General features: G+C 41.5%; 1 protein-coding gene across 4 annotated transcripts; it reads right to left on the minus strand.

The window, feature by feature from the left end:
• Positions 1 to 357: 357 nt before the first annotated feature.
• LOC136437993 (centrosomal protein of 89 kDa-like) lies at positions 358 to 22,915 on the minus strand. 4 transcript variants are annotated; one of them, XM_066432610.1, is made up of 23 exons: positions 22,723 to 22,913; positions 20,908 to 21,212; positions 18,847 to 19,054; positions 18,207 to 18,257; positions 16,508 to 16,624; positions 15,880 to 16,018; positions 14,948 to 15,028; positions 13,907 to 14,128; positions 12,876 to 13,049; positions 11,934 to 12,079; positions 11,454 to 11,510; positions 11,178 to 11,261; positions 10,800 to 10,912; positions 9,622 to 9,737; positions 5,314 to 5,494; positions 4,414 to 4,477; positions 3,869 to 3,972; positions 3,372 to 3,471; positions 2,967 to 3,008; positions 2,695 to 2,784; positions 2,258 to 2,304; positions 1,806 to 1,928; positions 358 to 787 (listed from the first exon to the last, which is right to left on the minus strand). In XM_066432610.1, the coding sequence occupies exons 1-23, from the start codon at positions 22,774 to 22,776 to the stop codon at positions 619 to 621; spliced, it is 2,787 nt and encodes a 928-aa protein (XP_066288707.1). In that variant the 5' UTR covers positions 22,777 to 22,913; the 3' UTR covers positions 358 to 618. The 4 variants fall into 4 exon arrangements, with proteins under 4 accessions (XP_066288707.1, XP_066288708.1, XP_066288709.1 ...); XM_066432611.1 differs by lacking the exon at positions 18,207 to 18,257; XM_066432612.1 differs by lacking the exon at positions 14,948 to 15,028 and having other exon boundaries at positions 22,723 to 22,912.
• Positions 22,916 to 24,361: the final 1,446 nt, after the last annotated feature.

The following is a 24,361-nucleotide window of genomic DNA, read 5'->3' on the forward strand; positions in this document are numbered from 1 at the left end:
CACTCTGGTTATAGTTTGTACTTCCGGCATGTATCTGCCAATTGTTATGGATGTAATATCTGGTGGCAAGACTATGATATATATATAAAGATGCGACATCAAATCGATGTTTGGCAAGACTTATACTCCATAACAAATGGCATTCACACAAACATTTCTATTTGCACAGTGAAGTTGACATGACACATTCCCAAACACATTGCAAAGAAGATATTTAACCAGACTTTAGAATGAACATATCAAGTACATCATATCTTCTATAACAAAACAGTTCCTGAGCCAATGTACATGTATTCATTGACAAGTTTCTCTTCTTTTAGTGAAAGCCACAAAACATTTGGTGAAAGCTACAAAACATTTGGTGAAAGCTACAAAACATTTGGTGAAAGCTACAAAACATTTGGTGAAAGCTACAAAACGGTATGTAGAACTGAGCTAGTCACAAAACTGGAATGTTGCTGTAAAATTGAAAAAGAGCTACTTAATCTGTCACTTTCAAAAGAGGTGGTGATTTGAGTCGGAGACCAAAACATTTTGTGAAAGCTACAAACAGTATGTAGAACTGAGCCTAAAAGTCACAAAACTAGAATGTTTCTCTAAAATTGAATTAAATCTGTTTCATCTGTCGCTTTCGGATGACAAGAGGTGATGATCTGAGTCCGATCCAAAAGCCGCCTCAAAGTCTCGGTTTTTCTTCCGTGAGGAGGAGGGCTTGAGAGTTTCCCTCATCCTCCTGTTGTCTGCAGTAGCTGTCTGCCACACTGTCTCCAGCTGCCTGTCCAAACGCCTGCAGGATAAGTAGTGATATTAGATCAGGCACCAATTTTTTCACAGTAGACAACTACACAGAATAATGGCAGTAGTCGGGTCATTCCGTGAACAGGGTTGATGGAGTCAACCGAAAATTTGGGGTAAGTCCCAATTTCTTTTATAGTGTTGGAAGCAAAGTTTAGTCTCGTTAATAATGAATTCTACCAACACAGATGAACTTTCATGCTACACAGAATAAAAATTCTCTTTTCACACAACCAAGAAAATGTAATATTCAACTGACGTTTCGGTGACCATCTGGCACCTTCTTCAAGGCAATTTTGAAGGATGTGAGACAACAATTCTGTCTCGCAATTTTCTTAACTAAATCATGAAAAGATCAAGTGTAAGAATAGTGACTTTCTGGTATAAGAGTCACATGCCATTCTAAGATATTTCAAGTACCAAAGTTACCAACCAAGGATTGATGTGTTCAAAATTTGTTCTTTCCAAGAACTAACGTAGAGTGGAACTCGTTGCCATCAAGTACAGTACGAGCATCCTCATTAGATAGCTTTAAACAACGCTTACAGTTAGATGTTAGGTGTGACAGGTTGTTCAATGTGATATAAACAGCTGCTATCGCGCTGCGTGCCTGCGAAGCTGGTGTGTTACGCCAAAGGGCAGTTATACTGGCTATATAGATACAGATATACGTAAAAAATAGTTACACAAGCAACTGGATAAAATTTTGAAACAGTCAGACGTTTCAGACAGCATCCGCTATCTTTTGTCAGTGGCTAAGGAAAGATCTGGCAGAGCCAGCAGGTTTTGTACCAAAGCTCTGAATGGATACGTTAATGAAGTAAAGACAATTTCAGAAGGTTCAATAGAATACTAGTAGTAAGTTAAGACAAGGTTGTATGCTAATGAATCCATAATACAGATCCAACTGATTCAATGTTTATTGCAGATACAGATAAGATTATTGGGTGCAGTTGTTAAGATATAAGTGAAAGTACATGTAATAGAAGACATGAGACAGAAGGTCTTACTTCTTGTCGGCTATGACAGAGTCCACCTGGTCCTGTTTGTCCTGTAACAGCTGCTGCAGGTGTCGGATTTCCCGCTGGTACTCCTGGCGCTGGCTGTTAAAATCATCTGTCTGTTCACGTAATCTGTGAAAGGACACAGATTAACCTTTAGCACACTGAAGTAGTCATTTGGCACCCGATTCCCTTTTGGCCACAGAATTAGGCAGCAGGGAGAAGGTTAACAAAACTCTGGCTACCTCATGACAGGCATCTTATGACTATAAGCTCCCTACAATGATGTAACAATTTTACAGAATTGTAATTCAAACCTCTTTGTATTCATTTAAGGTAATATACGACTCTTGCATACCTGCTTTTCCTCGCTATGAGCAGAACAATGTCACAATTTTTATGGTTTCCATTTTATACAAAGTTCAATAAAGGCCAACCCCCACTATTGCTGTGTAACTTACCTGTCTAGTACAGAACCCAGCTTGTCTGTTGTTTTGGACTTGTATTGCTGTAGAACAAAGAAAAGGATGTTTCAAATTATCACATGCATCCCTGCTGTTGTTAGTCTGAACAGTAATATCAACACTTAATACATTTTTTTTTTATTATACAAAAATGGAAAACTGGGTTTGGTTAAATTATAGATTAGGCCACACCAATTTAATTTCTTTGTTACCAGATCTTTTTTTTTTTAGCAAAAAAAATCATGAAAACAGAAGGCTGGGGTTAAAACTTGCACCTGACCCTGTTCACTCCCTGAAACTGTGTGCACCAAAGTAAAAACTTTCCTCTGAGATTCTGTCTTCCTGTTGATTTTCCAATCTAGCATTTTTTTAAAAATTCCGTTTACCAAGAAATTAAAATGGTGTGGCCTTAATGAAACACTCTGTGTCCTGACCTTCATTCTCTCCTCTAGTTTGCCCATGGTGAATTTCTCCTGCAGCACCTGATCGACTGCTCTTTGGGCCTGCGCCTGTTGGGCTTGAGCCTATAGGATGGAGGACAACAGCAAATATGATTCATGTAATATTAACTCTATGTGCTCCTTGTACATGTGCACCACCTAGCAACCCATAGAGGAACTACAGCACTGCCTTTCACCAGGAATTCACATCAAATTACTACTAACAATCATACTGTTGATGAAAATAACTTGTAGTTGCAACTTACAATTTTTGCTAAGGAGTCCCTTTCTTGTACTGTCTGTTCAGCCTGCAAAGAAAAGAATGAAATCTTTAATAACTGGACATGGTACTTGTCTGGGTACAATCATCTGTACTTACTGTTGGCTCTCATTGATCGCTTGTAAACAGTGTGGTACATGATACAACAAAACAAACTTTTTCCAATCTATAGTGTCATACAATGATTTCCACGTAAAAATGATACAACAAGAACGCTTGAGATACTCTCCAAGCAGACGTTTGGCTCTCACTTGTTTTTGATGTCTTTTTATGCATTTGTTGGGCTTTCTGTTTTGTCCCGTTTTCATTTTGTCGCCAAGCCTCATAAGAAAAACAAGCCAGAGCCAAACCTCTGCTTGGAGAGTAGGCTTGAGAATCAGATAACACTAACCACTTTTAGCACACTGGACAGGTAGTGTTGGGCGTCGGCTTCCTTGGCGACTGCATACTCCACCTGGCGCTGCATCAGGACAAGTTTCTGTTGGGCTTTCCTGGAATCAGGAAAAATGCAAGTTGTTTGTTCCAGGTTGTATTATTTCAGCCAGTAGGTACCCATGTGAGTAATGAGGCTGTTGTAACGCACTCGAGGCACCTCCTCGAACACGGGACCCCCATTTTTCGTCTCTTCCGAAATACGGTGCAGCTCTGACAAGGATACCCTTCCCGGGATTCGATCCGGGGTCCCCCGGATCCAACTAATTGGAAACAGGAGGCTCAACTGCGAAGCCGCTACCAATTGAGCTACAGGGACATCCTATAAGACAAGATTATTGCTTAAGTTTACGCTGACTCACACAAAATATATATTATACATGTACTCCATGATTCTAGCTATACTTCATGATTTATGATAAATAGATTCTCCTTTACATCTTTGGTCTTACTCACCTTAGAGCTTTTCCCAAAGCCTGAATCTCGCCCTCTAGCTGTTTGTTGTTGGCCTGCAGGTCAGTGTTCTGGATGGCAAGGCTCTTCTTCTCTGTCTGAACAGACTGGTGCAACAAGATGGTGACATGAGAAACTGATTTACTAAAAATGTATTGATAGTTGGATACTTTTACTTATAGAATATTTAGAATGTGTTTCGAGTGCGCTGGTTGTGCCGGTGTCGTAATTTGGAGGTTGGAATCAGTGTTGTTACGATTTTTTTGTTCGAGGACACAAAACTCTCTCAACTTCAGGTGAATTTGGCATTGAAGTGTGCTTTTTTCGGGTGGATATGTCATAAATAAAATACAACACGGTGTATTGTGCTTCACCCTTAGTCCCGGTCCTCTCGCAAGTCGCATTGCCCTCCAGCCTTCACGTGATATGACCTGCGGTCGAGACGGTACCTCGGGCGATACGGAATACTCCGTACGTACCCCTTTCATTTCAAGTTAATCATTACCCTCTGGGAAGGGCATGTATTTATGATTAGAAATGATCCTCACCTGTAGCCTAGATAAGACATTTTCCAAATCTTCTTCCTGTTTGTGTCTCATGTCCTGGAGCGTGCTGAAAAAATTTTTGAAAAAAGATAACCGTATATGTCTTCATCTTTCTGTAATGCTAAGGCACAGGTAAGCAGAAAACAGTCTTATTTGTACATGTATATATTTGCATATGGCAACTATGACTGCAATTTGGATAATACATTATTATCACAGTGGAGCATGGCAAGAATTTTGCTGGTAAGAACAAACACCGTTTTAATAGTTCACCAGAAAGAGTTTTTTCCTTTTAAACTGCAGATGATTTCTAAACCCAGATAAAAAGCATGTAAATTCTGTTAGGAAACTGTACTGTGTTCAAGTTGGTAGATGCATGCGGATTGAGTGGTTGGTCTAAGTGGTGTCCAGTTTATGTGCATTTTTTTTTTACTGGTCGAATCCACTTATATCATAAAAATGATTCTTGTAGAAACTTGGTCACATAATTTGTTCTATTTGAGAGACCTCCTAAGTACAGTTAAGAAAAGAAAACTGAAATGGTACGGTCTTGTGTCACAGTCTTCAGGACTAGCCAAAAACTATCATGCAAGGAACTGTCCAGGGAGGAAGAAATAGTGGTAGGCAACGGAAAACATGGGAGGATAATAGAGAATGGACAGGCACGACACTAAGTGAAATGCTAAGACAAACAGAAAACCAAGAAGGGCAGAGAAAACTGGTTGTCTGATCTTCTGTGGTGCCCCCATGGTTAAATAGTTACACAAAGGTATATATAGAAGAAGGTGAAACTTGACAAGGAAGTATATGCGTGTAAACTCTTTTGTTGTGACCTGTACTCAACCCGGTGGGTATGTGTGTCTAATAAAGGTCTTCATTCATTCTTCAAGTACTAAGACTTACTTCTTGAACTCTGCCACCTCTTCGGCGTGCCTGTGGATGGGCATCTGCTGCTGGCTCTCCTCCTCCAGGTGCTCGCACCTGCGGCGCAGCTGGTTGAACTTGCCCTTCAGCTGGGACAGCTGGGACTCCGCCTCGCCCTTCTCTGACTCCACCTGCATCAGTCTCTTGGACAGCTTGGATACTGGGGGAGAAAAATATGCCAACTTATTTCTAACTACAGCTAAGTATTTGTGCTACAAACATTTTGTATACTTCAGGTTTGCTATTGTTAGTTGAGCGATTACAGGTCCTTTTATAAATATGAATTGGTATTGGATGTTTCTTTTTATTTGAGTTGAATGTGTGATAGTTGTGTTAAGAATAGAGCAGGGTGCGAAATACCCGGTTGCGCACTTGCGCCGCGCAAGCACATTTTGCTTGGCGCAACTAATTTCCACACGCAGCTAGCGCAGTGCGCAACCCAAGATTATGAAGCCTGAGAACCCAATTTGAGCCGAGTAAGCTCACAAAAACAGTGTCACTTTCATAAAATTCAGTAAATTTTCAATTGAAACACAGAAATCAACACCTTTTTGTTCTAAGCCATCCAAACCTGTTCATAGATCGTGAAATTAGCGCTGGAAAAAGGCGAATAAACTGCCGTCGGCAGTGTCGGCAAATCAACATGGTCACCATGTGGTGTACCCTTGAAGTCTCCTGAACATGCAAATGAGCTACTGTTCATGCAAATGAGGTACTCTCATGTAAATGAGGTACTGTTGCAGCATGAGGGTGTACCCATCAAGTCTTCCAAACATGCAAATGAGGTACTCTTTCATATAAATGAGGTACTGTCTCATGTGAATGAGGTACTTTCTCATGTAAATGAGGACACTACTCTGGCATGTAGATGAGTTTGACCAAGGACATTATATGGTTTGACACTGCAGGTTCATTAAAGTTTGATAATGATTCCAACACAGTTACTAGTTTATTTGTAGGGGCAAAATTAAGTAATTTTTCTTTATTGTTGTTGTATTGTTGTTGTATTGTTGTAAAAAAAATATACAAAACTGATTTGAAATACTGTACTGTTTTGGTCAAGGATAATGTCCTTGGTTTTGGTGTTTACTTCTGACAGTATATAAGTTTGCATGAATATTTTTTTTCAAATTACTTTCCAGGATGTTAGTGAATAAATAAGTTTTAGAGTTATCTATTTACTTATCATTCAAGGTTATGTGAATCATTACTTGCCTTGTTCCAAGTAAAAAAAATACCATTGTGTATTTTTCAACTTGTTGAACTTGAGGCACCGTGGCCCCCGGATAGGGGCCAGCCGGGGAACCTATGCCCAATTTTTTCGAAAATCCCAATATATCACTCCCGAAAGATGTCATTTTTTATGTCACCGCAAATGGTGAATGTAGGTGGGGCAACCTGAAATTTTGATGTGCAACCTAGCTTTTCCCCCAGGTTGCCCACCGGGCAACCTGGCTCAAAAAAGTATTTCGCACCCTGTAGAGAGAACACCAGCGACCCAAAAAAAACACCCCTCCCAATAAAATGGTATGGCGACCCTGTGACGTCACAATTCAAGATGGTGGCCACCACACATGCCAACGGATCCAACAAAGGTTTTTCAAACCTGTAACTACAGTCAAACCTGCCCAAGAAGACCACTCAGAGGACTGATCCAAGCAGACTGGATCTGTGGATCCAAGCAGACTTTTAGCTACGATCTACAGACAGGACATCCAATAATTGGAGGGAGGGGGGAAGCTGTTATAACCCAATGGGCTCTAAGGATGAACAATTACCCTGTGGTTTTGCAATTATTTTATATGCTGGCCCAGTGTCTGGTATGAAGAAAAAACAAAAGTGGCAGTGTGTGTGTGGGGGAACACATGTACATGTACAATTATTGTTAATGTAATTACCAGCAGGGAAACAGGGTGTCGTCTGGGTGTCCCCTGCAAAGGAGGGCATCTTATTTCTTTGTTTTCTTAGTGTAGGGCATCCAGAAGACGCCTTGGTGCCCTGCTAGCTAATAGTCCAGTGGTTTACCCACCCTCCTGTATGTGTCTCCTGTGTGTGCCTGCTCCCTTATATAGTGGTTTACCCACCCTCCTGTATGTGTCTCCTGTGTGTGTCTGCTCCCTTATAAAGTGGTGTACCCACCCTCCTGTATGTGTCTCCTGTGTGTGTCTGCTCCCTTATATAGTGGCGTACCCACCCTCCTGTATGTGTCTCCTATGTGTGTCTGCTCCCTTATATAGTGGTTTACCCATCCTCCTGTATGTGTCTCCTGTGTGTGTCTGCTCCCTTATATAGTGGTGTACCCACCCTCCTGTATGTGTCTCCTGTGTGTGTCTGCTCCCTTACATAGTGGTTTACCCACCCTCCTGTATGTGTCTCCTGTGTGTGTCTGCTCCCTTATATAGTGGTTTAACCACCCTCCTGAATGTGTCTCCTGTGTGTGTCTGCTCCCTTATATAGTGGTGTACCCACCCTCCTGTATGTGTCTCCTGTGTTTGTCTGCTCCCTTATATAGTGGTTTACCCACCCTCCTGTATGTGTCTCCTGTGTGTGCCTGCTCCCTTATATAGTGGTTTACCCACCCTCCTGTATGTGTCTCCTGTGTGTGTCTGCTCCCTTATATAGTGGTTTACCCACCCTCCTGTATGTGTCTCCTGTGTGTGTCTGCTCCCTTATATAGTGGTTTACCCACCCTCCTGTATGTGTCTCCTGTGTGTGTCTGCTCCCTTATATAGTGGTTTACCCACCCTCCTGCATGTGTCTCCTGTGTGTGTCTGCTCCCTTATATAGTGGTTTACCCACCCTCCTGTATGTGTCTCCTGTGTGTGTCTGCTCCCTTATATAGTGGTTTACCCACCCTCCTGCATGTGTCTCCTGTGTGTGTCTGCTCCCTCATATAGTGGTTTACCCATCCTCCTGTATGTGTCTCCTGTGTGTGTCTGCTCCCTTATATAGTGGTTTACCCATCCTCCTGTATGTGTCTCCTGTGTGTGTCTGCTCCCTTATATAGTGGTTTACCCAGTGGACCCTCCTGTATGTGTCTCCTGTGTGTGTCTGCTCCCTTATATAGTGGTGTACCCACCCTCCTGTATGTGTCTCCTGTGTTTGTCTGCTCCCTTATATAGTGGTTTACCCACCCTCCTGTATGTGTCTCCTGTGTGTGCCTGCTCCCTTATATAGTGGTTTACCCACCCTCCTGTATGTGTCTCCTGTGTGTGTCTGCTCCCTTATATAGTGGTTTACCCACCCTCCTGTATGTGTCTCCTGTGTGTGTCTGCTCCCTTATATAGTGGTTTACCCACCCTCCTGTATGTGTCTCCTGTGTGTGTCTGCTCCCTTATATAGTGGTTTACCCACCCTCCTGCATGTGTCTCCTGTGTGTGTCTGCTCCCTTATATAGTGGTTTACCCACCCTCCTGTATGTGTCTCCTGTGTGTGTCTGCTCCCTTATATAGTGGTTTACCCACCCTCCTGCATGTGTCTCCTGTGTGTGTCTGCTCCCTCATATAGTGGTTTACCCATCCTCCTGTATGTGTCTCCTGTGTGTGTCTGCTCCCTTATATAGTGGTTTACCCACCCTCCTGTATGTGTCTCCTGTGTGTGTCTGCTCCCTTATATAGTGGTGTACCCACCCTCCTGTATGTGTCTCCTGTGTGTGTCTGCTCCCTTATATAGTGGTTTACCCACCCTCCTGTATGTCTCCTGTGTGTGTCTGCTCCACTATATAGTGGTTTACCCACCCTCCTGTATGTGTCTGCTGTGTGTGTCTGCTCCCTTATATAGTAGTTTACCCACCCTCCTGTATGTGTCTCCTGTGTGTGTCTGCTCTCTTATATAGTGGTTTACCCACCCTCCTGTATGTGTCTCCTGTGTGTGTCTGCTCCCTTATATAGTGGTTTACCCACCCTCCTGTATGTGTCTCCTGTGTGTGTCTGCTCCCTTATATAGTGGATTACCCACCCTCCTGTATGTGTCTCCTGTGTGTGTCTGCTCCCTTATATAGTGGTTTACCCACCCTCCTGTATGTGTCTCCTGTGTGTGTCTGCTCCCTTATATAGTGGTTTACCCACCCTCCTGTATGTGTCTCCTGTGTGTGTCTGCTCCCTTATATAGTGGTTTACTCACCCTCCTGTATGTGTCTCCTGTGTGTGTCTGCTCCCTTATATAGTGGTTTACCCACCCTCCTGTATGTGTCTCCTGTGTGTGTCTGCTCCCTTATATAGTGGTGAACCCACCCTCCTGTATGTGTCTCCTGTGTGTGTCTGCTCCCTTATATAGTGGTTTACCCACCCTCCTGTATGTGTCTCCTGTGTGTGTCTGCTCCTTTCTCCTGCTGCACCTCCAGCTGTTGTAGGAGGACCTGGTTCTCCTCTAACACTGACCTTGCCTGCTCCTGGAGACGATACCTACAGGAAAGGTACATGTTCAACATAATGTTTTAGAGTATTCGTATGCATACTTAGATAGAGTGTTTTTATTTTTATTCATTAAGTAGATAAGCACTAGTCTAACTGCCATTTATGCAAAAGTTACCATACATTGTAGCTGTTAAAATTCTTCTCTCTCTCAATATGGTGACATGGCCTCGTCTAGCCTGCGTGCCATCCTATTTAGTTTACTGGGCCTCCCATACCACCATGTTTTCAGATTGGTAATTTTGGCACTTTGGAAGTGATTGAAAGCGACCGCAATTTAACGTTTAGAAAAAAATAGTTTCTACTGATTTTCTCTAAACGTTAAATCGTGGTCACTTTCAATCACTTCCAAAGTGCCAAAATTACCAATCTGAAAACATCTTGGAAAGCTGACACCTTCCACCATCTCACTGTTTTGTCAGATGTAGTCGTTACTTTAACGCAAGTTAGAAAGGGATTTGTCGGGAAGTGGCTGATACGAATCTGCGTTTCAATGCCATTCACATGGTTTGATTGGTCGAGGTGCATACATGTACTTACCTGTTGGTTTAAGGACAGTATAGGAGCCCCATTAAACTAATTAGGATGGCACCCAGGCTAGACCTCATCTCTATACACCTTCAGATATCCCACAGTAATTTTGAGCGAAAGATGCATTTATAATGCCCTACTATGACCAAAACCCATGTCCATGACAGAAATGTTTATGCAAGGTAACAGTTACTCAAGCAAATGGATGGAATTTGGAAACGGTCAGACGTTTTAGGTAGCATCTACTGTAACCTTTCGTCAGTGACACTGAGCAAGACATGTAGATTAACAGGTTTTTAACCACACACCGTGAATTTCATAGTTTGTGGTTAAAAACCTGCTAATCTACAGATCTCATTGCGTCCCTGATGAAAAGTAGTGGTTGCTACTTGAAACGTCTGACCGTTTTCAAATTCTATCCAGTTGCTTGTCAACGAGTAACTGTTACCTTTCGTATCTTATTAGCTGGATGTCTAACCTTCATCAACGCGACAGAAATGTTTATTCATGAGTTTTACCCACCACTCATCCATGTTAACAGGTACGGAGGTGTCAGAGTCGTGCAGTTGTTTGTGTAGCGCCTGGTTCTCAGCTAGGATCTCCTCAAGACGAGTCTTAAAGTCGTTCAGCTCCTCCTAAGGAAAGCAATAGCAATGAATATATGTCAGGTGATATTTCTCAAACCAGACAATGCATTCATACTCCTGTTGGAAAAAAACGACTTAAAACTTGGAAATTCCAAAGAAGGTGGCAAAATTTTCCCCTCAGTTCTGCTTACTGTATGTAACATAATATAATTTTTCTGTTTGTAAATCTAATTCTTATCTGTCAGTAAATTTCAAAACCCTCACTGGTTGATCACTGAGTTAGAATAACAAGTTTAAAACCATGTTAATGCACCTCATATCTGTGTATTGCTGCATCTCTCTCTTGTAACCTGTCATCATATGCCAGCATCAGGGGGGACAGGTACTTTGTGTCAACCTGGGTGTGGCAAGAACTTTTTCATTTCAATTTAGCTACAATGAATATTGGACTTATCATTACAAACATGTGTAATATGAGGGAAGTAATGTACGAAGTAAGTAATGCATACAAAACATCAAGTACTGTAGCTTATTATCTTCGCCGAGTACTTGTTATAATAAGTTTCAGAAGATAACAGCATGTACTGACCAGCCAGGGTGGGATGGGTCCTCTAGTTGGCAAGCCTCTGGCATCCTTTCCTTCTTCCTAAAAAACAACAACAAAATATCATAATTATGGTCTGCGTACAACATTATATCACAAAAAGAGGTGCACTACCTTAGATTTATACATGTATGCATCAAACTTGAATTACAATAAACTTTCCACTACACTGACCAAAAGATATCTGATATGTTAAGCTATCCTGAAACAAAAGCTGGCACTCTTACAGACTGTGGTTGTATTTAACACTTTTATTGACAGTGACTTGTCAGGCTTATCCTGGAGACAGCCCTATGTTCCAACACCCCTAAGTTCTGAAGTTATAGGCTGGGGTTAGAGTTAGGGGGTGTTGGAACATAAACTTTACACTATACAGACTAAAAGATGCTTTAACTCTGTAAGGCTACTCTGAAACAAGGCTGTACTTGTAACAACACTTGTATTCATAGTGACTGTAATACTTACCCTTTGTGGGGAGGGGGGTCTGTACTTGGCCTGATATCTACTGAGCTCCACGTTGAGTCTGTGAACAGTTCTCTTCAGCGCATCATTCTCATGGACAACCTCCTCTGCCTGCTGTTTTATAAGGGCCAGCTGTCCTGCCTCTGGGGCTAAAACAAATACAGTGAATCATAAATCTTTAACTGTCTTACCGTTGCGTTGATGAAGGTTAGACATCCAGGTAAACAACACTAATATGCAATTTAAACTCTACTTCTGGATAATTTACGAGCTTATTTCCAGACGTTTTGAGTGACATCCATTACCCTTCTTCAGCGTCACTTCTGGTGACGCTACGGCGTCTTCTAGTGATTTATCCAGTAATCAATCCTGGGGGGGGGGGGGCAGTAGTAGAGTTTAGATATTGTACATGTATATTAGTGTCTTACTGCTGCTTTACTCCAAAACTGATTCAAAATTTAGTACCAAAAAGCAGCTCAAGTAGGGAGAAGGTTATGCAGGGAAAAAGGTGGTAAATTCTCTTCTGTTACGGGCACCAGTCAAGATAATATGGAAGGTACAACCTTGCTTCCAAGCACTCACTAAAACTTAAATTTGCTCTTTTCTGTAAGGCGTACGCAGCCTATTTTGATTTCCCGTAATTCAAAGGGAAAGCCGTCTTTTCCACATAATTTGTAGCAAGGCAACAAAGTTTTGCGTACTGCCTTCCTTGATTTTAGTGTAATAATAATAAAGACAAGGTGGTTCTTCTGAACTCAGCGTAAAGTAGTCTGTATAACGCAAACTCCAGCTGTCCGGGGATGTCTGTCCCCTCCCCGCGGCGGCTATGCGGTTACAGGGCGGCAAGCCGTTACAGGAGCTTGATTGACTTCAGGCTAAGCGTAAAGCATTTAACCTCATCTTAATTTTCAAAACAAAGTTTAAACAATTGGGGAAAAGTGTTACCTTGTTCCTGCAGTGATTTAGACAGGTTCCTAAGGGAGTGGTTCTCAGCGTGCAGTTTGTCGTTGACCTCCATCACGGCCTGTTTCTCCACCTGCAGCTGCTGGTAGTGCTGCTCCGCTGCCTGGAGCTGATCCTCCAACTGGGTCAGGGTCTCCCTCAGTTCAGCGTTCTCCACTAGAATAAATCAGGAAAAAGCCTCGGTTACACATAGCTGAACATGGCCAACCAACCCTACCCAACCTTGGTTTGAAGTGGTTTGGAGCTACGCTGGCTGTGGTTGGCTGGTGTCTGGCTGTGCCATCAGAATGTTCAAAACATTTGGCTGTGGACAGGAGGTCTTGAATAGGTTGTCTGGTGGTTGGGAGTAAATCAATACGTAGTGGTCAGGGTGTGTTTGGGAGTCAAATTTGACTCTTACTCTAAAACTAGTCAGAACGCTCCCGACCTACTGCTTACTTTGGTTGACTAGTGGTCAGGACTCAGGAGTCATGTTCAGCTATGTGTGTGCAATCGGTTCTTAAAAAAGTTTAAGAACATGAACTATTCATGCCTTCTTCAAAATTTCAAATTAATCCATTCAAACCAGACCCTACAGCTTTGCACTTTTTGCACATCAGAATTTGAAGTAAATTACTTACGCATTGACAAAATTACGTAGGGCCCCCCAAAAAAAATCAAAGTGGGTCAGGCTTCTTCAAATGCCATACTTGCTTGTTTTCATTGGTGCCATTTTGTCAAACTGAACATCTGGGTTAGTGTATCAAATGAACTAGTTTCCATATCTGTTTAATATGTAGTATTTTCTAGGTTAGTGGACATAGCTTTAGGTCAACTTTACTTTTTGTACATAGAGTGACTCAATTTTGACAACTAGTACTAAATGCGAAAGTTTTTCCTGTCTTTGGCAGAGAAATAGGCATTACCCCTCCTACTGTGAGAGACATATCAACATGTGGCATCCAGACACAACAAGATCCAGTAAGTACATTAGTACTAAGGTCAGTGACGGATAGGAAGATCTTAAGACTCACTCTGTGAAATGTCCTGTCTCTGAGACCCGTTGGTCTGTAACTTGTCGAAAAACTTCCTCTGCTCCCGCTGTTGGTTTTCTAGTCTGTCATGGATCTCCTGCTGTTGCCGTAGCAACTGTTCGTTCTGTTTCCGCAGCTCCTGGGTGCTGCTGATGGGACGCTGGGCCTGGGCTGACCTACGACCCGGGGGCGGGGCCTGCTGCAGCTGGTTGTGCTCATCACCTGATGACCAAAATAATGTAGTGTTGGGTGCTGCATCAACTGTCAAACTTTCTTTTCAGGGTGATTTTTTTTTCACCCTGCTTATGTATGTTTGCCTTTTTGTGATTATGATAATGATAAATAGCAGTAATTATAGGTTTGCGATAGTTACAGGTTTGGGATAACCTGTATTATTTTTGCTGGTGTCTGTGGCCGCCGCCATGTTGTTTGTTTGTTTGTTTGCGGGCACCATCTTGTATGTTTACGGTTGGAAATTCACAAACATCCAAAAGACCACAACACACAGACAGGTTTAATATATGATTTCGGCACCTCAGAATATTGGAAACATTCTTTTGTCGTGGCCAATTTTTTTGCAAATCTGGGTATTTCGTTTTTAGTAGGATTGGATTCAGTGTCACCAATAGAATTGTGAATACCTCACCCATTATACATGTAACATCTACTGACATAGTTCTACCGGGGCGCATAATTCCGCCACCCTGAAAAGATACATCCAAACACATCTCCAACCCAACGTCCCCCAGTATAATGCACTCCTGTATATCTAAACTGTGCATACCTGTGAGGTGCTGCACTAGAGATCTCCCAAACCCAATGTTTTTCAAAGTGGCAGATTTATGTAACCGGCATATTAATGTTAATGGAGATTACATGTAATGCATTACAGGACACAAGACCGCACAAGAAAAAACACACCTTCACACCCTAAATGGATGAGTTAGTGGGGATGAAAGGATGGGTAAAAATAATGTATGATTTCTCCAACTGTAGTTCACACCAAACCCACACCACGACCGAGTCCGCAAACCCACTTACTGTTCGCTAACTTTCGTTCCAACTTTTCGGTATAGTTGCTCAGTAATTCCTCAGAGGGAGTGCGTTTCTGAAGAGAGCCCCCTAGAGGATGCAACGAGAAGTGCAACAAAAAGAAAACTAATGGACAGGTTTAACGTGTATACAGAACAGTTCAGAAGATTGTGGAAAGTTTTTTGAAAACTGTAGAAGAGAATTGAGTTAAGTTCAAAGATAAGTTGGGAATCAGGACTATTGCCATAGAGACTGACAGTATCCTTGCTGTAAGAAAATTTCTAAAGTCATCATCTACTATGGGAAAACAATGTACCAGACAAAAAGCTCTAAAGAAGTTTCAACCCCATGCAGTACATGTGAATGAATGATACATTCTAGAATACATTTGTTTGCCTAATATACAGACAAGTTTAAAACAAGGCTGGTATTAATAATTCATAATCAATTTTCTATCTTCAGTTGGTTCCTGAAGTTTTCACATCAGTGTTAAGTGATTCTGAAAAAATAGACAATTCCCAAGCAAGTACAACTATGAGTTAATATCAATTGATTTTGATATGACTTTAGTTTCATTTTCAACTTTCAATCTTTTTCACTATTTTGCCCCAAAAAGCACTTGAAATTATACTGTACTTAAATATGACATAAAAACATGAAAATGCACACTTGCTCTCAAACTGCAATTATCCCTGTCACCTAGGCTATCTTATCTAATACTGTAAATAAAGAAATGTTTGCGGTGGTTTTATATTCCCGGTTTTTGCGGCGACCGCTTCACTGCAAACTTAAAGTCACCGCAGACATTTTTGTCCAATACTGTAGCAGTATGTGACTATAGCGCTACCGCAAACTTAAAACCATCGTGAACACTCGCCTTAGCGCATAATAAAAACATGAACTTAAATGCATTTACAGTAATGTTTTTTACAACAACTTACCTGAGACGTCTTCGTCTTGAGTGAAGAAGGTGCCCCTGCCCATGTCCTTGGCGGGCAGTTCGGGAGAGGACACTTTCCTGGGGCGCTGGCGTCCCTGTTGCGGAGACGTGTGCAAGTCTGCAACCACCATTTGTGCCATCTGAAATCATGGCAGCAAGATTTGTGATTCATAAAACAAACAATTGGGGAATGACCAGGGCTGTCTCCAGCTTAAAAACTTTTTTCATCCTACTCATTGTTTGAGAGCCCATGTTGTTGATTTTCATTCTTAAATCTACCATTTTTAGCTTGGAAAAATACATTTTCATCAGTTTCATTTCCTAAAGTTCACATTTTTTTTGATGGATGGTATGAATTTTTTTCCGTCCCAGCAAGACTATTGGAAGGCAGAGCCCAACCCTATCCTTCCACCACCTTTCACCTCCCCAAAAGTCAGGTACCGATTTTTACGCCTGCCAGTGAGGAAAGTTGTGTAAAGGGCCTTTCTCGAGGACACAACGTTTAGCCAGCAGGAATTGAACCTGACCTCTCGATATTGTGTCTACTAGCATAGCCACTCAGCCATTTGACGCCACTCACCATCCCTTAATTTGTCGATGTGATGTCAAAGGTATCAACGTGTACAAACCTCTGGATCCACCTTCTTGCTTCCCTTCTTCTTACTGCCTCTTCCTTTGCCCTTCTTAGTCCTGGATGCCATACTGCTGGCAGGGCTACTCACAGCTGTTAGTTCACTGTCATCGCTCTGTGGAATGGAACAATAAATCACCTGATGAGACGAACATTCTGGCATAAAGCAGTCCTAAGCCCCGGTTACACATAGCCGAACATGGCTCCCGAACACTTGCCAACCAAGGTTGGCGGTAGGTCGGGAGCAGTTTGACCAGTTTTTGGGTCAAGAGTCAAATTGGACTCTCAAACACAGTCAGTCTACTGACTTACTCCCAACTGCCAGCCATACAATAAACCTTCCGTCCACAGCCGAATGTTTTCAACATTTCAAAACATTCAGCTGGCGCAGCCGAATACCAGCCAAACGCCCAAACACCAGCCACCCACAGTAGGTCTAGCTACTGAACCAATCGCAACCATGGTTGGGAGAAGGTCGGGAGGCCATGTTCTGAGCTATGTGTAACTAGCCTCTACCAGGCTCCACAGGCCTAGGTCGCTGGAAAAATCATAGAAATTGGCAAAATAGACGGATTGGATAACATGCCAGAGAAGTTAGTCCGCTGTAGAAGTTATTAGTTACAATTTGTGACCTCTATATTGGGCCCTCTCTCCGTAGCCAACTCCCTTAGCATATTTTCAATCTATTTGGCCAAATTCTACTATTTTCCAGCCATCCGCGGGCCTGGTAGAGGCTAATGTGAAACCAGGGCTTAACACATATAGTCTTACAGGCAAGATCTCAAACTATCAAAGCTTACCTTGTCTGGCAAGTCTACAACCATTCATGCAAAGCTGCTATGACACAAAGCATGCATTAGTCTAAACTACATTGTATATCTCAGTAGGAAAAATTGTTATCATAACAATGATTGACATAGAAAGTAAAAGTCCTTATTTCCCAGGTATGCAGAGTTAGAGAGAGAAAAAGTATGGTTAACAGGAAGAGGAGAAAAATTCCCCAGCAACTTTTGCAGCTTGCATGTCGACTGCGACTGAAATATTTATGTTGACCCTTAGTTTATACTTGTAAACAGGACGTGGTGTTATGACGTGGAGCAAACCAATTCAACTTATCGGGGAGACATGATGATAAAGTTTTATTTTACAAATGAAATGACACAGGGACAGGTGTATTGAACTCTTTTTTCCTTTTTTTGTGGGTCATCTTTAAATGTAAGAAAACGCAGACGGAGTCCGAGCTGGTTAAAGCGCTTTAAACCACACCAATTACTGAATCAAAGTTGAACTGTAATTTGCCAATACAAAAATTGGACTTACCCAAATTTTCGATTGATCAGCTCCAGTCTTTGTCAAGGAATGAGCAATCCACTGCTTCTGTGACGGAGGGCGCCATAGACTTTCTGCAACTTATGATCCACTGCTTACCAAGTCAGGTGTTCTATCTGCACAACGTGACATCACAGAAGTAGTGGATTGCTTACTCCTTGACAAAGACTGGAGCTGATCAGCCAAAAATTTTGGTATGTCCGATTTTTGTGTTGGCAAATTGCAGTTCAACCTTGATTCAAAATGACTTCTACCAAAACTGGTAAACTTTCAAATGAAGTACTGAAAGAATACTTGAGCATAAAAAGAGTGGTACAGGCACTGACAGCATAAACTAAAAGTAAAGACAGGACAATTATGGTTAGTACCAAAAACTCATCAAGACCGGCCTGTAGTTGAGCTTGGACGTCCGTTCTTTCCTGTTGGGTACAGCAGTGCACACGGTGGGTCAGTAAACAACACAAAGCTCACTACCTCTGGCATAGTGGGTTTAATAATTAATCAGATTATCACAAACAAATGCATAAGCCACAACAGCAAACAAAAATAACTTCTTAGCAATCACATCAAAGAAATATAGCAATCACATCAAAGAAAGAAATTGTCAGTCCTAATTTTTATGTAATGTTTATCTGTATGTTAACTACATTGAATCTACATCAAGGATTTAAAAAAAAAGACTTCTGACTAGTAATGGTGAGGTAATGGTAGTCCCCTAGCAGCTTCCTCAAAACTGCAGTTTTTTTAAACACTGACAGATTACATGAATGCCAAAATCTTTGGAAAAAATATTCTGCCTTGACAGAAGTTCCTTCTCGCAAAATGTTGTCTTCGTAAGTTATAACTTCTAAACTTATTAATTTTGGAGACTAGTTAGTTATTTTAGACTTTTTAGAGACTTTCCAATTGGACAGTTACCTCGCCTGTGTTTACACAATCTCTTGTTGGCCAGTAAATGTTGGGCTGGCCACTAGGAGTGTAATTCAGTCAGACTAGACAGCTCCCTACCTTTCCACCCTTTCTAGGCTTGCTGTACAACGGATCTCCTTGTTCCCTGAGCTCGGCTTCTCTATCCAGCTGGTGGTACAATGGCGCCGGCGCCACGGCGGACGGACCCGTGTCTCTCTCCGGCGGGGTGCTCGGGGGCGTAGGCATCCTGTCGCGGTCAGACAGGGTCCCGAGTCTGTTGTCCCGGTCTTGTGGCACTGTGGCATACCTGTAGGGTGGTATGAACAAGAGGACATGTACATCTAATCTCCAAGCAGATGCAGGGCCTGGGTCAGTGTTTTATGGATGTTTTTATATATGAAAAGAGCAAAATTGAAAAAGACATATAAAACGCCTCAGAAAATTGTGTAAAACACTGTGTCATTATTAACCCTACATCTGGGTATATTTTTAACCAACTGCAGCCTGCATATAAAAAAACAAGACAATCTTTAAAGTTTGTCCTGTGGGAAGTCTACATATAGGCTCTATACATAGATATATATATACAGAGCCTGTATGTGGATCCTGAGTGTATATGTATGGGTTGGTGGTATTTTTCAGCTGAACGCATCACACTGCAGCGAAATGCACTAAATGCAGAAGTAACAATGCCACTGCAGTGCAGAAACCCAAGGGAAAATAACCTGATTGAAAAATCAAATTAATGAAATAAATTACGTAAAATACCTCAGCAGGACATTTAGGGTTAAAAACAGAACTAGACCAGTCTTACTTTGGCAGATGTGATCTCAGAAAACCACAAATTCTTCCAACTGCTTTGGGGAATCCATGCCTTGTAGCCATGTTGTAGGTTACTAAGCTTTCTACATAGACATGGTAGGAATGGAAAAAGAACCTGGGAACTTTCACTTTGTTTATTACAAGATACTCCATCAAAATGTCACCTGCACATTTTGTTTAAAAGTTCCTGCATTGCTGTCACAACCACTGAAGTCCAGCAATTCCACATTGACAGAGTGCATATACTGTAATTCACTTTATCTTCACTGTAGCAAAATTTCAAGGTGCAAGGAAAACAGACATTTTCACTGAACTTTAACTTCACGGTGTAAGGAAAACGGACATTTTCACTGAACTTTAACTTCACGGTGGCGGCAAGTGATTTACAGAACGGATGTGTGAAGGAATCATAAATGATTACAGCAGGTGTTTTACAGTGATGATAAGTTCACGGTACAGAGGTGATAGTGAAAACAGTGAACATAAAATTTAACAGTGAAAGAAACAAGAATTACAGTTTCTGTGCAAAAAGACATGGCTGAAGAATTTTGTGTCTGAATTGAGAAATGAAAGTCTGTTATTGAATGTAATAAATCTAAAATTTAGTTTAAGTGCAGTGTTTCCTAAAATGCACTTGAGTTGACACGGCCAACTTTTTAGCATACCTTTACAATTAGGAAATGTAAGAAAAGTGTTTGAGACACTGTATTACGATAAGTACATTTTGAGAGACTAAAAACTAATTTAGAAATGTTTGGACATGGGTCTGTTGTAGGAGAATGCTGTGTTTGTTTTGGTATGCTCTACAAGTTATCAGTTAAGTTTAAAATCCAGCCGTATTTAGCTGTAGTCCATTCAAAACATTGTTTCCTTGCCAACGGAGTGGACTAAAGCCAAACAAGGCTGAATGTGGGGCTTGTAACTAAGTTACTGTAAAATGCATTGAAGTTCTGTGATTTAATTTTGCGGTTAAAGGAGAAAATGGGGTATTCGCAGTGGTTTTGAGAATGCGATAACACAATAGCCGCACACTCACTATTATACAGGTGTAACAGTGGGGTCCCGGGAGCCAGGAGACTGTACTACTCGCCTCTTACATGCCAGTGCCATTACGGACAGCCAGTCATAAACCTAAGTACTACTAGCTAGTCACTCACTCAGCAAGGGTGCTACAAACATTTTCATGTTGGTTTTGAGTTTGCAGCGAAAGGGTCACCATGAAAATTGCGAACACAAAACCGAAGCGAACTTAACCTTCTCCCTGCTGCCTACCTCTATAACCAATAGAGAATGGAGTGCCAAATGGCTACTGCAGTGTTCTAAAGGTTAAATACTGACCCATCCTCCATCTCCAGCTCATCTGAGTACATGTCGCTATCCACGTCACTCATCTCGTCCTCCAGACTCCCGCGGTCCATGCTGCGGAAACTGTGCCCGCTCTGGTCCAGCCGGAACGTGCTCCTCAACGTCCCGTCAGGACTGGCGTCCGCGTATGGGAGACCGACCTTGGAGCCGGTGAAGCTGGCGTTGAGGAGAGCGGTGGCAAGAGCGGAAGGAGGCTTGGGCGGCTCTTTGGGCGGAGGAGGGGACCGTGGGACGGCGGCAAAGGCAGTTACAGGGATGAGGGAAGAGGCGATGTGGCTCTGTGAAAAAAGAATATTGATAATCAGAATTCATAAATAAGGATTTATCATTAGTAAAATCATCTTAATATAACGACCAGACCAGTTTAAGTGGGTGTCTTACTGGACTTGTGGCATGTTGGTGACCTCGCTGCAACCAAGCGATTTGACAGAACTTGCTCAACGAATTTCATTGATGAAAAAACTTACGAAATTTTTTACGCTTTGCATGTTTTGTTGTCATTTTAGTCATGCTTGTACATATTTTGCATGATATTCCTATGATAAAGGCAAGGGTAACACAAATCCAATTTAGGTTGCAGCGTGGTCGCCAATGTGCGACAGTCCTATTCTCCAAGCAGAGGTTTCGGTCGATTTTTAACGTTTCTGAACTTTCTCTCCTTTCTTGGAGGTCTACATAAATATCAAAAATCGTGTCAACATCTAGCCCTCTCAGCCAAAACCTCTGCTTGGAGATTACCGCAGTCCAGTGAAGTGAGATACACGCTTATCACTGATGACTGAATGAGGTTTTGTTCATGAGAATTAAATCTGATTTTTCAATATGAGGACAACATGTTGATATGTTAATTTCACTACAAAATTAAACTTGGGGGAACCAATGGTTCTTCTGCTGTGTGTATCAACAAGGGCATACAAGTGATGACTACTTGACTTTAATTGTAAACATGTTAAAATTGCACGACACTTAAATTATTTTGAGAGAAATGACTATAACTTTGGTATAATTTTGCACAACACTAAAATTATTTTAACTTTAAGAAAAAAGACTCTATAACTAAATGCTATCACATACATTTATCATTCAAAAACATCCACAAGTTTATAACGATGGATGTAGCTGTGATGATAAAACGAGTACAAGTAGCCTAAAGTCAACATCTTGTACTACACCTTTATCTTGATGGCAAACTTCATTGTTTACAAAATAAATATAGCACAATAACGTTACATGTACTGAAATAACACGTGTACTGTGTGCCCCCCTCCCCACCATAACGTTTTTTACACTACAGCTATTTCATCGACTTTGGACACATCTTGAAGCCTTTATCATAAACATCTGGCTTTTTTTAAAAACTATAACAAAACGTGTTACATACAACTGTCGTAGCGTCAGCTGGCAGCCGTGGAATTCAAAACAAAAACAAGGGACCGGCCCACGCTACGGCTGACGCCTTGTGTAGATACATTTTTCACCGCCTCGACCCTTGTACTTGGGCGGCGTCCCTCCAAAAAAATCCCGCCTTCACTCTAGGAAATTTACGCTCGTAAGAAGAAACCAGAGTAATCGTTTCCACATGTGTCAGTTAACGGGGTCGTTTCGCTTGGCCCCCCGAGGCCTTTCCCTAACACTCCCGGCGCGGAAGGTCTGGAATCGATCAAACTCAAATCCATCTGGAACAAGTCACCAGCTTTGGGCATTCAAACAAACAACGGCCAAGGCCAGCTGCCTTTCTTTACCACCGTTAATGGGTATTTAAAGAGACATATTTCTTTCTGGACCTACCATGCCGCCCCCTTTTCCCTTGCCTTTCTTCTTCTTGTCCTTCCCGCCCGCCATGTTGAAACGGCCCGTATGGTTAGAACATGCGCGCTACGCGCATGCCCAAACGAAGCTAATTAGTTGCTATGGCAACGGGTGTTAAATGACAATACAAGTAGGTGATGATTTATTGGGTGACTGGGCGGGCTAGAAATTGATTGAGCGGTGCAAAATATATAATAGAACATGGTTTTAATTAGGCCGTGTTGATTTGATTATATGGATGACATCTTCTGGGGACCCCAAACTGGTGCGAGCGTGTGAATAAAAAGAAGTTTAGATTATGAAAAAAAGTTGTCTTCATTGTGAAATCTACATAACATAACATAACATAACATAACATAACATAACATAACATAACATAACATAACGTAACGTAACGTAACGTAACATAACATAACATAACATAGTCATACATGGTCAGGAAGGATGAACAAAATAAGACACACAGCCTATGTTTTGTTCTTTCACATCTTCTTCCTTGACTTTGGAATTGACTTGATATATTTTTTTGTAATTTAGGCCAGAGCAATTGATTTTGTTGCTTCTCCCAATAGCCTGACCTGTTTTTCCCATTTTGAAAAAAAAAAAAATTGGGTCACTATTCCCATTCACAAATTTTAACTCCCAATTCTACTAACATTATCTGTTGGTTGTAAAACTCAATAGCCACCAAAATAGATTCTTAAGGCCTGCACATACTTAAAAAGTGTGGTCACATTGATCATAAGTTATAATTTTCCATTTATTAAAACTATTTCTCCATATCAATCCATATATTACATGGCAAAAGGTAATGTTGTTACTGAAAGAAATGGGTGCATTGCATAAGATGAGCAATACAAAGCTGAAACTTGAATAATCCTCTTATTCTTTATGTTATGTGTTAAACCCTTATCTTCACTATTTGCAAAAAATTTTAATTTTTTGCGTTTCGGCGCATGCGCGCCGGAACGCATTGTCCTGGCTTTTACCTTCAAGCAAGGAGGAAGGAACCAGGGAAGCTTGGTTCAACACTGTGTCGCACACAATAAGACCTTATATGGCAATACGTTCTCAAATCCTTGTATAGCCGTTGCCTTATATGGCAAGAGAGCACGAAAATGCAGGCAGGCTAGATTTGCATGTGACACAGGACGGCGACCGCATGTAACTGCTACAACTGTTCGGAAATATCATTGCATTGTGGTTTCGGACTTTGATATCCTGAAAAATGACCATATTACATCTATTCCACAAGATTGCAGAAGAAAAAAAATGATTTCGTCAAGAAAACGACCAAAAATCGGCATAAATGATACCATATAGTGAGGTTATAGCATTACGTCCAGAGTGGATAGTTACGTACCGCAGCTTGGCCGATCTGGCAACGCGAAGCACTTCTGACCCAGAAGATCCGGGTTCGTGTCCGTGCATAGATTTTTTTTCTTTTTAGATATTGAATATCAAAAATATATATTGATATTATATTAATCTATCAATATCATATTTATGAATATCATTTTTTTTCATTAATAAATAAAGAAATATTTTATATTTGTTATTTTTAAATATTCATTTAATATATACAAGGCCTTTGTCTTATGAACAGGACTTCATAGAT

The sequence above is a fragment of the Branchiostoma lanceolatum genome, chromosome 7 (genome assembly GCF_035083965.1).
Source record: "Branchiostoma lanceolatum isolate klBraLanc5 chromosome 7, klBraLanc5.hap2, whole genome shotgun sequence".
NCBI lineage: Eukaryota > Metazoa > Chordata > Leptocardii > Amphioxiformes > Branchiostomatidae > Branchiostoma > Branchiostoma lanceolatum.